This window comes from Mobula birostris, chromosome 8 (assembly GCF_030028105.1).
Source record: "Mobula birostris isolate sMobBir1 chromosome 8, sMobBir1.hap1, whole genome shotgun sequence".
Classification (NCBI taxonomy): Eukaryota; Metazoa; Chordata; class Chondrichthyes; order Myliobatiformes; family Myliobatidae; genus Mobula; species Mobula birostris.
Window position 1 is genome coordinate 17,782,990 of NC_092377.1, and position 13,598 is coordinate 17,796,587.

The window sequence follows — 13,598 nt, forward strand, 5'->3', positions numbered from 1 at the left end:
CAAGAAGGTGAGCTTGGGGTGTTGGTTTGACTCTGAGTCATGGTCATAAAACACACAAGCAGGCCCTTTGGCCCACTACATCCATGCTGACTGTTTATCTACACTAGTACAATTTACTTGAATTTGGTCTGTGGCCTTTTATACCTTTGTGATTCAAGTGCTCATCTTGATGCTGCTTAAAAATTCTGAGAGTCACTGGCTCCACCATTCTCTTAGGCAGTGCATTCCAGAACCCACCACTATCCTGCTGAAAAATTTCCCTCTCCAATCAGTCTACACTTCCTACCATTCATTGTATACCAATGTCCTCTTATGTTAGACACCACAACTGTGGGGAGTACAAAGAGTACTACGATTCCTTGTCATAGTTTTATATAATACTGCCACCCCATCAGTCTCCTCTTCTCTAGGGAAAACAGACCCAGTCTATTCAGTCTCTACTCATAACTTTATTGCTCAGTTGCAATAATGACTGATATTGAATACCAGAGTAATTAAAGATTTAAAATGCAGGAAATGGGGACTAGTCAATTGGAAAAACGTTGTCAACATGAACTCTTTTGGCCAAAATGCCTGCATTGGAATCAGAATCAGAATCAGGTTTTAATATCACTGGAACATGTTGTTTTTGCTGCAACAGTACATTGCAATGCATAATAATTAAAACCACAAATCACAATAAGAAGTATGAATAATAAACAATTAAATTAAATAGTAGCGCTGGCAGAGGGGAAGAGTATTCCTCTATAACTGCAAAGAGAGTTTGGTGAAAAAAGAAACAGGGTTAACGTTTCAGGCTAGCAATGTTTGCTTTTATTTTGAAGGGCGGGATAGTTTGGAGGGGCCGAATGTTCCAGCGCGTCCACGATCCAGTAGCTCCGGCTCGCGCCCCGGGTTTCCACTGTTGGCATCTGTGTGGTGGTCACGTGGACACGCCCCGCCCGCGCGCCCACCCCACCTCCTTCGCCGGTCTGTTTCGTGTGAGGTCATGGCGTACTGGGAGGTGACGTCACGCTCGCGGCTGTCGCTGTCAGCTGGCGAGTGCGCGCTGGCGGGGGCGGGGGAATCGACGGTCGGGAGGTCCGAGTGCTGTGGCCATGGCGGCTCCCTTGGCGCAGTTCGACGAGGACTGGCAGGATTTCTACGAGTTCAAGGCACCCTCGGGTAGTTTCAAACTGGACCAGGTCAACTCCAACGGCGTCGCGGCCCCGGCTGGCGGCACCGGGACGCTGGAGCAAAGCCTGGAAGATTTCTCCGAGCTCGACAACTTCTCCGGCGAGATCGTCAGCTTCAAGTCGATGGAGGACCTGGTCAATGACTTCGACGAGAAGCTCACCGTGTGTTTCCGGAACTACAACACCAACACGGAGAACATTGCACCGGTCAAGCCTATTTCCGAGGAGAACATCATGCGAGACGACGAGTGAGTATGGGGCTGTGGGTTGCCAGGGGGTCGTGTCATGGTATGCGAGTGTTGGTGGGCGGGGAACAGTCTCGGTGGACCCGTTGTTGCATCCACCCAGTGAATCTGAATTGATGCAAACTTTGTCCTCTCCACATGTGTGGTCCCTGGAGTCACTTCCCATTGAACCGACGCTTTATGCTTGTGGGTCCATCCCCCCTCTGCAGCTCTTTTCCAGGTGCTGCGAGAATTGCAGTGTCCTTTTCTATTTTGTTGCATTTCAGGGTCTGCTGATTTTCCTTAATGCATACATACCATCGTAACAAAACTTTTTAAAAATATATAGTACAAAGCTATTCGCTGAGTTTTGAATATTGATCATACTCGATATGTTAAAGGCTTACACGACATGACACAGCACAGAAAAGGCCCTTTGGCTCACTGAGTCTGCATCAACCACCATTTGTACTAATCCTGTCTTAGTAGCGTTTTTAACATTTTCCACGCATCTTAATAGACGCACATATTCTACTGCTCACTTATGCATCAAGGGTAATTTAAAGTGGTCATTTAACCCACCAACCTTTGGGATATAGGGGAAACTGGTGCACCAAAGAGGAAACCCACACAGTCATAGGGAGAATGTCCACACTGACAGTACTTTGGGTCACTATTGAACCTGGGACTCTGATGCTGTGAGGCTTTAGCTCGACGAGTTCTGCCACAGGGCTGCCCTGCATAGGCAGAGCTAACTTTTATTTGTACTTGTTACAAAAGTGATTTATCTTTAGGTAAGCTGTATGCACTGTCTGCAGTTAATGAGTTGTCTTTTTTGTTTATTTATTGAGAGACAGCGAGGTGTAGGCCCATCCGGCCCTTCAAGCCGTGCTGTCCCGCAATCCCCTGATTTACCCCTAGCCTAATCAAGGGACAATTTACAATAACCAATTAACCTACCAACCGGTAGGTCTTTGGACTGTGGGAGGAAACCGGAGTACCTGGAGGAAATCCATACAGTTACAGGGAGAGTGTACAAACTCCTTACATGTACCGGTGGAATTGAACCCGGGTCACTGGTACTGTAAAGTGTTGTGATAACCACTACACTATCATGCCACCCCATCTTGGATATTTCATATTTTGGCAGCAGATAGCTAAAATTCTGAGTTGTCTAATTACAACAGACTGTTGTATATACTCACAAACCCAATGTTGCTCTTTTCAAAATTGGTACCCTGGGTACTAAACAGTAAATCTGAAATCTTGGATGAAAGTTCTTTTTTTGTTATGCTGAGATCTCTGCGTAGCGAGTTGCAATGTGATATTTTAAAATGAAAATATTGTTATTAAATTTTATTAAGCATTGGGCAAATGACCATCATGTAAACAAAGCTGACTGCGTTGAGCTGTATGTTGTGTAGGTTATGAATAAAATCCAATTATTACAGATTGTATATTGCAAGCAATATTTTGAAGCATTATGATTCTAATTATATTAACATTGCAGAAGGGTATCATGAAAGTTTGCAAATCATGAATTCGGTTTATTTAGTATACCAATGTCACTTCTAGTGTTTTGAAATCCACTTAAATGTATGTTTAGCTTCTTATGGAGCTGCAAGCTTGGGGTAGCACAGAGTTCATTTAGGTAGGTGGCTAGCCCATTTAGACCAGGTTGCATTTTCTTAGCCAAGTAAAACAAAATGTTGGAAATATCTGGCAAGTCATACATCACCACGACAATAAGAAGCAGTGGTAAAATTTCAGTTCAATAACTTTTCATCAGAACTGAATTATTTCGAGTAATTTCTGGTTTTAGGTTTCTAGCTTTTTGTTCCATTCACCATTCCAGAAGTATGAACAAAATCTATATGATCTTCAAATCTTTTACTAATCTGTATCTTTAATATGGTGACTAGTTTATAAGGTCAGAGATGGAGATTGGGTGTAGACTGAGTTTCAAGCCATAGTGTAAGTTGCCTCTTTACACTTTTCCAAGCACAACACCTGAATAGCCTAATTGTGCTCCTATGTTTATGCATGATAAGTAAAGTATACAGTATCATGGCCTTTATTGGTCAGCACTGCAAGTATAACAATTGGCAAGTCATATTGCAGCTGTATCATACTTAAACCACATTTGGAGTATTGTGTGCAATTCTGGTTGCTGCATTACAGAAGACTTTGGAGAGATTCAGAAGAGGTTTAGTAGGATTTTGATTAGACTAGAGAATATTAACTACTTGGAGCAGTTGGATAAACTAGAATTGTTTTCTCTGGAACAGATTAGCTGCAGGAGTGACCTAATAGAAATATATAAAATTATGAGAGGCATGGATAAGCTCAGTAGTCTTTGTCCCATGGTGAAATTGTTAAATACAAGTGGGCACAGGTTTAAGGGAAAGATGAGGAAAGTTTTAAGATGTGTGAGACAAGAAGAGTGGTAGGAGCCTGGAACTTGCAGGTGGTGGAAGCAGATACCATTACAACATTCAAGAGGCATTTAGAAAGGCATGTAAATGGGACAAGGGAAGGATGGATGTTGACCATGTTCAGGCAGATGGATTAGTTTAGATTGGTATTATGTTTGGCACAGACATTGTGGGCTGAAGGGCCTGTTTGTGCACTGCCATTCGATGTTCAGTGCCCCTCCACTTTGTGCTGTCATAGGTGAGGGATTTCCAGGAGGAATTCAGGATGTTGGCTTTGAGAACATTGAAATCATTCCCTCTGGCCACTTGGTAATTTCATACAACATTGAGCTTGATTTTTAGGAGTCTGCTCTTGGTAAATTGTGTATTGGTCTATTATTGTCACGTATACCGAAGTACCATGAAGAATTCATTTTGCAGATGGATTCATTACATTGAGGTAGTACAGAGGAACTCAACGTAGTGCAGAATAAAGTGTTACAGTTACAGAGAAAGTGCAGTGCAGGTTGACAGTAAGGTACAAGGTCATAGAAAGGTAGAATGTGAAGTCAATATTCCTCTTGTACTCGGGAACCATTCAGTAGTCTTAGAACAGCAGGACAGAATCTGCCATTGCACCTGGTGGCATATGCTTTCAGTCTTGTGTATCTTCTACTGTATAGGATGGGGAAAAAAAGAAAGTGGCATACCCTGTTGGGCATGTGAGTGTAATTGCTTGCCTGACAGAGTCAGCTTTGTATAAGTAGCTTTGCAATGCTGGTGCTGTTGGCTTGGAAAAGCCACTAGCGTTGGTTATTCAAGTGGATTTTGAAGATTGTGCCTGCCTAGGTAGTCCAAATTTCAGAAGCAAAGGACTGGGATCACAATTATCAAAAGTATGTACTAAATCACAGCTAGGGAACATTTGAAGGATTGCTTTCACAGGCTGCAATAATGATTTTTATTAGATCTGTTTTTATTAAATTTATCCAATACCTTGGAGGTGAAATGATTTATGAAATCCTATAATATTTAGGTGCTATCAAGGTTATTTGCTTGGAGCTAGAAGCGAAGGATGCAGCAATAGTGCAACAGCTGAATTTAACCTGGCATCAGGTTCTTATGATTGCTTTGTGTGACACAAATGCTGCAAATACTGATGCTTTTCTGTGGTTTTTAAATCTCAGGTCTTCTATAGGAGCTTTTATTTTTTTTTTGATTATCCTTAAAGTTCTCTGGCAATGAGTCTAAGATAGAAGACTAGTACTAAGGTGTTCCGCTGGCACAGGGCAGTCTTGCAAATGACAGAATAAATCAAGCTGTTTAGTTGCTACGTAAGGCCCTCTGGCAGAACTTGAAGGAAGACTGAATTATCTCTAATGTCCAGACTATTTCTTTTCACTGTGTCAGTGAAGTAGCTGATGTAATTAAAGACCTATCACATCCTGGATATTCTCTCTTCTCCTGTTAAACAGAAAATACAATATCCAGAAAGCACATAACACTAGGCTCAAGGATAGCTTCTACTCCATGGTTAAGACTATTTAAAAGACCTCCATATGATAAGATAGACACTTGACCTCACAATCTACCGTATCAGGTTCTTGTACCTTATTGTTTTCCTGCACTGCGCTTTCTCCGTAACTAGCACTATATTCTGAATTATTTTTCAATTGTATGTCCTCAATGTATTGATGTGATGAATGATCTGTATAGATAACCTTGCAAAACAAAGTTTTTCCACTGTATTTTGGTACATGAGAATAATAAACCAATCTAGTAAAATAGGCTATGTGGTCATTAATTTACTGTTCTTGAGAAATTCTGCTATAGATATCATTTAGAGAGAGAGACTTCAAAGAAAAGACTGTGGCTATCATTTTTAAGTATTTTTTATATATTTGACAAATTACTTTCTTATGTTTATAACCAATGTACCTGTACTATAGTGGTGTGTTGTAACCATAAACAAGTCTAAACTTGGTTGTACTTTCAAGTTTTGATTTAAATATAAATAAGAAAATCTTGTGCAGTTTATGCCAAAATCTTATTGTTTCCTTCTGTCTCCACTTTTTTTCTGATGACCCATCTTTTTGATGAAAATCAGTCACATCTGTGTGCTCCTTTGACAGTCCTTTGGAAAGTACTGTCTATATGCTACATACACCATATACATTTAAGTCTTATTGACTGATTTTCTGGTATTCATTTCTTTTTACTTTAATTGAACTTCTCAAAATAATTTAAGTTTATTGGATTGAGGTTTATAATTTAGGCAGTACACACAAGATGCTGGAGGGACTCAGCAGGCTAGGCACCATCTACGGAAAAGAGTACAGTCAACATTTTGGGCTGAGACTCTTCAGCAGGACTGGAGGGGGAAAAAAGATGAGGAGTCAGAATTAGAAGGTGGGGGGAGGGGATGGAGAAACAGGTGATAAGTGAAACTGGGAGGGGGAAGGGTGAAGTAAAGAGCTGGGAAGTTGATTGGTGAGAGAGATGCTGGGCTGGAGAGGGGGGAATCTAATGGGTCAGAAGGCCATGGAAGAAAGAAAAGGGGGAGGAGCACCAGAGGAAGGCAATAGGCGGGCAAGGAGATGAGGTGAGAGGGGGAAAAGGGGATGGGGGAATGGTGAAGGAGGGGGAAGCTTGTAATTTAAGCTTGTTGATAAATATTTAATTGAGAGTTTGCAATAAATTTCATGAGTGTTTTTGAGGTACCCAAAGTGCAGAACTTTCTCCACAACAATTTTAAGACCATAAGACATAGAAGCAGGATTAGGCCACCATTCTATCATGGATAATTTGTCATCTTTCTCAACCCCATTTTCCTGCCTTCTCCCTGTAATCTTTGACACTGACTTCTCAAGAACTCACTAACCTCAGTTTTAAATATCCCAATAACTAGGCTTCACAGCTGTCAGTGGCAATGAATTCCACAGATTTGCTACCCTCTTGCTAAAGAAATTCCTCCTCATCTCTATCCTTAAAGGATGCCCTTCTGTAGAAAAGTGTGAATTCCCGGCATTAACAACACGAAGGTGGAAGAAGTTAGTGTCTTACTGTATATGAAGTGCCACTTAGTGCAGTGTTAGTATATCCTACATGTACTGGCATCCCTTATTGCCTTGCAGTCATGGAAGTTAATGAGCTGTCACCCTCCTCTCGCAGTTAAAGTATGGCAGGGAGGAGAAGATGGACCTTATAGAAGGTTCATTGAGGAGATCATTAATATCCAGAATTATTTTTCTGAAAGTAGGCTTGTAAACTGTATGAATAGGAGCAGGTGCTGTGATGATTTACTCATTGCCAAAATGGACTTGAAGAACCACATTAGAATGATTATACAACAGAAGATGCTTACTTTCTGATCTCAAGACTTTTTCATTTTAATTTTCTAAGATTGTAGAATAGGTTGACAGCATGCTATGGCTACTTTAGCATGACTTCCCTCAAACTTTATTTGGCATGTTTGGATGAATAATACTTTAGTAGCTCCAATAATACTTTAGTAGCTCAGAATCAACTAGAGAAAGTAGATAGCTGGATTAGTACCCTATCAATTGCTTTAAACCTTTATTACCAGCTACAAAAAAAGTAATTCACTTCTTTGCCTAGGCTATTCTGACAACACCTGCCAAGAAAGACAGGCGTAGTATCTAATTTGGAACATGGTTGCTTGCAGGATTGCTCAAAGTAACTGACCATTCTAACTCAAATATAGTGTTTACACAGGCATGTAGAATCAGAATCAGGTTTATTATCATTGGCATGTGTCGTGAAATTTGTTAACTTAGCAGCAGTACAATCCAATGCCTGATGTAGAAAGAAAAATAAATCAATTACAGTATCTGTATATTAGATAGATTGAAAAGTGCAAAACAGAAATACTATTTAGGAATCGTATGGCAGAGGGGAAGAAGCTGTTCCTGAGTCGTTGATTGTGTGCTGTCAGGCTTCTTAGTATCTCCTTTTTGACGGTAGCAATGAGAAGAGGGCATGCCCTAAGTGGTAGGGGTCCATAATAGGATTAAAGGTGCAATATTTGCATGAAAAACATAAATTATACAAACAAGAACGCAATTAGAACAGAGATCATTGTAATGCAAGGTAATCATAGTGTTGCTGTTACTGAGGTAGTGATTAGCGTTGTGCTGGTCGGTACAAGAATTGAACAGTTGAACGGCAGTCACTACTCTTAAATGTAGTTGTGTTGGATTCAGTGTTCTTTATCTCCTGCTAATGGTAGCTCCAAAAAGGTGGCATGGCTAAATAGTGGGGTTCATTAATGGAGGCTGTCTTATTGAGGCAGTGCCTCATGTAGATACATAGATTATTGCAGGGAGGGATGTTCCCATGGTGTGTTAGGCTGAGTCTACTACTCACTGCATTTTTCTTGCATTTTTGTGCATTCAAATTGCTATACGGACTATGATGCAACCAATCAGGATACTTTCAAATGTACATCTGTAGAAGTTAATTGGAGTGTTTGGTGACATGCCAAACCTTCTTAAGAAAACAAATGCCTTTCTTGTCTTAACATATGAAATGACCGGTCCAAGACTTTAGAGCTTCTTTCACTCTTCACCACAAATCCACCAATGTTCCATAGACTGGTGGATGTTCACCCTTCTTCCCTTTCGATGATCAGTTCCTTAGTTTTACTGATGCTGAGTGAGAGCTGCTGTTATGACACCACTCAACAGAATGTGTTCTCAGCATCAGTGCATATCACGTAAAGCAGGGAACCTATTACTTTCACTGGCTCCTTCTTGCACCATCTTGATGGCTAAATCTGTTCACTTTTGAAATATCTGTCATTATTCTGCCTGCTTGTAATCTTGAAGTGTTAATCCCATTTGGAGAGAGAGAAAAGGAAAAAGTCAATATACACTGATTAAACTAGAAAAATACTGAAGAAAACTCATTCCATACACAATATTTCAAGTTAATGTTTTAGGAATTTTGTTTCCAGATTTTTTTCAGTTCAATTGGTAACATACTTCATTCCAGTGAGGTATGACGGTGTGACATGGGAAATGTTGCCTTACTTGTCATAATCTATAAATCAGTGGTTTTGCAACATTCTTCTTCGGGATGTTGCAGTGAGTAGTATATAGTCTACTCTTGTATCTTTGTCAGGAAAATTACTATTATACGACAAACTTTTTAGAAGTGAAATGAAGGAGGTCATCCTTATGGATTTAATAGGCTATTTTATTGTTTGAAATGAACAAAGTTTGTGTTGCATTTAAACAAGAGCAGTTGGTTTGCTATGTATCTTGCCTAGCAGCCGCCTTATTCATAATCTAACTGATAGGCTATTTTATTGTTTGAAATGAACAAAGTTTGTGTTGCATTTAAACAAGAGCAGTTGGTTTGCTATGTATCTTGCCTAGCAGCCGCCTTATTCATAATCTAACTGAGTGGGACTGAATCAATCTATCTTGACTGATGAATTTATGTACAAGGAAAACTATTCACTTCTTTTGCAATAGAACCGGCTTTTTGTTTTTTTATTATTTCAGATTTCCAGCATCTTGTTTTCCTTTGCAGGGATGCAAAATGAGGTATTCTTTACCATTTTTGTCACCCATTGTTAGTCTTCAGTACATGGAGGTTGAAGTAAGTGTGATTATTGTAAGCTTGATTGCTGAAGGACAATATTCCCTATTCACAGCAATAAACTTTAGCCATAATTTCTACTAGAACCATGTAGACTCGAGTTACTAACTATGTGAAATTGTTTTGTTTTGTGAACCTTTATAATGAATGTTGTGGATTAGAAGTAGGGTGCTGTTTTTGGCTGAGTTATGTGCCGGATCTCTTCACCATCTTCTTCAGCATGATGCTGGAAAGGACCACAGAAGACCTTGATGACAAGGATGGTGTCTACATCCGATACCGCACCGATGGCAGCCTGTTCAACCTGAGGCGACTACAGTCCCACACCAAGACATTGGAGCAACTTGTCCGAGAGCTACTCTTTGCTGATGATGCTGCCCTTGTTGCCCACACAGAGACAGCCCTGCAGCGCGGAGGCTGCCGAGCTCTTCGGACTGGAAGTCAGCTTGAAGAAGACAGAAGTTCTCCATCAGCCCGCACCTCAGGAAGATTACCACCCTCCCCGCATCACCATCGGTGAGGTAGAGCTGAAGATAGTCCACCAGTTCAGCTACCTGGGGTGCACCATCTCGTCAGATGCCAAGATCACCAAAGAGATTGACAACAGACTGGCAAAGGCAAACAGCACATTCGGCAGGCTGTATAAAACAGTCTGGAACAACAAGCATTTGAAGAAAGGCACAAAGATCAGTACGTACAGAGCCGTTGTACTGACCACCCTCCTGTATGGCTCCGAGTAGTGGGTCACCTACCGTCACCACCTACAACTCCTTGAGTGTTTCCACCAACGCTGCCCTCACACCATCCTGAACATCCACTGGAGTGACTTTGTCACCAACATCGAGGTCCTTGAACAGGCGGAGATCACCAGCATCGAGGCCATGCTGTTGAAGACTCAGCTGCGCTGGGCAGGGCACATCTCCAGGATGGAGGATCATTGCCTGCCCAAGATTGTACTGTATGGCGAACTCTCCGCTGGCCACCACGACAGAGGGGCACCGAAGAAGAGATACAAGGACTGTGAAGAAATCCCTTGGTGCCTGTCACATTGGCCATCGCCAGTGGCCTAATCTAGCCTCCGATCGTGAGGCCTGTCTCCACCTTCGAGAACGCATGCAGGGCTGGCATTGAGGGCAAAAGGAGAAGGAGGAGGAACCGTGACACAGCAGCACCAAATCCAGAACAGAATTTCCCATGCAGTGGCTGTGGCCAGACCTTCCTGTCCCGTATTGGCCTCGTGAGCCACCAGCAAGCCTGCAGCAGATGTGGGCAGCCCCTTTCCTAAATCTTCGTTCATGAAGCCAAACCATGGACTGGACAAATACCGCTTCATGGTTTGAAACAGTTTAATTTTCTCCGATTGTACAAGTCAGCTAACCGAAAATAAAGCTGGAACAAGTGGAAGAAAATTCTAAACTTTGCAACACTCACAATACGCTGGAGAAACTCAGCAGGTTGGGCAGCATCTGTGGAAAAGAACAGTCAATGTTTCGGGCCGGAACCCTTTGTCAGGACCGAAGAGGGAAGGGACAGATGAATTCTAAACTTTGCCTCTCTAGAAATTTGACAGTTTATATTTAGCAATGCATTTGGGCTAACAGCAGTGTTAGCAGATTCTGGAATTAGCTACACCTTGAGGCAGGCTGATCCAGTGCAGTTAAAACACTGGCATCTGGCTGACCAATGGAGAAAATTGTCTACCTATGTTCTGCTCATAGAAAGCAGGTCAAATTTTACCTGGCTAATTACAGCTCATTCGCAGTGTACTGTTAATCATTGGTCAAGTGGGAGTGCGATCAAGTAGCACCTATTCACTAGTAACTGATGTCCAGTTTGGCTTTAGACAGAGCTTCATGATTGCAGAAGTCATGGCAATTTTGGTCCAAACATAGACCAAAGAACTCAATTTACCAGTACTCGAGATCAGATGAGAGTGAGTGTGTTGGCTTGTGACTGGCTATATATCAAGGCATCCAGGTAAAACCAAAGTCAGTGGGTTTCAAAGGGAAAATGCTCTAATGATTGGAAAGGAAGACGGTTGTCATTATCAGAAGTTAGTCATCCTGGCTCCAGGCCATTACTGCAGGAATTTTTCATGACAGCATCCTGGAAACCATTTACAGCTGCTTCATCTATAATAAACTCTGATTGTACAGTTCATTCCATTGGTAGCTCTACAGCATATGTAGCAGGTCATGACTGAACAAGACAGAGTCAAAGTACAGGTATGCACAAAATGGAACTTCTCCAACGCATTTTCTTGACATTCTGTTGCCATGTCTTGCACCATGGATATCCTGGGGAGCTTATTATTGTCATGTAGTAGTTCGTCTCGTTAAAATCACTTTTGCCTATGGCTGATAAGGTACATTGAAACTGATTTTAGATCACTACATTCTCAAGATTTTATTGTAAAGTGGAATTCGTTTGGCAGAAATGGATAGAGCTTTTGAAGACTAGTTCAGTTTCAGAATCTTGACCATAAAGTATGTTAAAATAATTTGGAAATGCTGTGGATACAGAATTTTTTTCTCTTGTTTCCTACTGAAAACTTTTCAATATTAACCAAAAGATGAAAATTTCCTTATTCAGTGTTGTTTCTTTCATAACTTAGAGACAGTGTGATTCATGCTGTAAGGATGTAGGATTTGTGGAAACATGCCAGATTATATTAGTTAATCTATTCCAGCAATGGGATGGCGACATTTATCATGGAACGTTTTACAACTTCTATTTGGGAACTTTTGCATTTTAATCTGAACCTTCTTGGTCCTTTGTGTTTGATTGCTTTCAGTTGTATTGAAAAATTAGTTAGCTCCTACTAAGTGAAGTGGAATTTATTTCAAAAGGAACTTATAACATTTCTTGATTTTTTTTGTAGAGCCACACGAGTATTGAGCAGAAAGCAGATGCCGATCTGTTGGTTTATTGATCATGTTATTGGTGGTTTTAGAATTTTATATGAATGGTTGCAGGAACTTTTAGGCAGCTTTGCTTTCACTCATTGTGCAGCTAATTAACCAGTGAGTTGGTTCTGTTTATGGAGCTGATTTCCATACTTGCATCAAATCAATAGATAATTTTCAAGATATTTTATGGTTTTGTTTGTAATTGGCTATCAATTTTTGTTTTTATCAGGTGTTATATAATGCTTCAGTGCATTTCAGTTTTCTTAAATGTGGTCATTATTTTTTTAACCTCTTACCTCTTTCCCATCATTTACAAGGAACGATGATCTGGAGCGATAAAGGGGCTGAGAGCGTGACTTATTTGCAACAGGAAGCAGATCCTTAGTGGTACAAATACAGGACCAACATAGACTTCCAAAATCTCTTCTTTGCTTTTCAAAGATATGAGATCTTAGATTAGCTGTTTTGTCATGTACATTGAAACATACAGTGAACTGTGTTGTTTGTGTCAAAGATGTGCTGGGGGCAGTCCACAAGAATGACCACAGCTGTGGTGCCAACTCAGTAACCTGAATTGTAAGTCTTTGGAACATGGGAGGAAACACAGAGAGAATGTACAATCTCCTTGCAGACAGTGGTGGGAATCAAACCCTGATCGATGAATGCTGGCATTGTAAAGCAATTGCATGAACGGCTTTGCTACTGTATCGCCCTCTTCCTCCTTGATTAAGTTTTTGTTCATCTACCCTAATATAAACTGAGCTGTTGACAGATTTTATTTATCTAAAATATGTTTACCATTTAACTTTTCAAGGTATATAAAGCATGTTTTTATTGTGTACATATAAGTTGCCTCACAGGTGGCTAGGGTAGTTAAGAAAGCTTATGGGGTGTTAGCTTTCATAAGTCGAGGGGTAGAGTTTAAGAGTCGTGATGTAATGATGCAGCTCTATAAAACTCTGGTTAGGCCACACTTGGAGTACTGTGTCCAGTTCTGGTTGCCTCACTATAGGAAGGATGTGGAAGCCTTGGAAAGGGTACAGAGGAGATTTACCAAGATGCTGCCTGGTTTAGAGAGTATGCATTATGATCAGAGATTAAAGGAGCTAGGGCTTCACTCTTTGGAGAGAAGGAGGATGAGAGGAGGCATGATAGAGGTGTACAAGATAATAGGAATAGATAGAGTGGATAGCCAGCGCCTCTTCCCGAGGGCACCACTGCTCAATACAAGAGGACATGGCTTTAAGGTAA

At 41.0% G+C, this 13,598-nt stretch overlaps 1 protein-coding gene across 2 annotated transcripts in view; it reads left to right on the forward strand.

Annotated features, from left to right (window-relative positions):
• Positions 1–1,029: 1,029 nt before the first annotated feature.
• LOC140201173 (fasciculation and elongation protein zeta-2-like) overlaps positions 1,030–13,598 on the forward strand; it is a 129,019-nt gene continuing 116,450 nt past the window's right edge. The window contains exon 1 of one of the 2 annotated variants that reach the window (XM_072264862.1): positions 1,030–1,423. In XM_072264862.1, coding sequence (XP_072120963.1) covers positions 1,098–1,423 — 326 coding nt within the window. In that variant the 5' untranslated portion in view covers positions 1,030–1,097. The remainder of the gene's footprint in view (positions 1,424–13,598) is intronic. The other variant, XM_072264861.1, reaches the window with a different exon arrangement.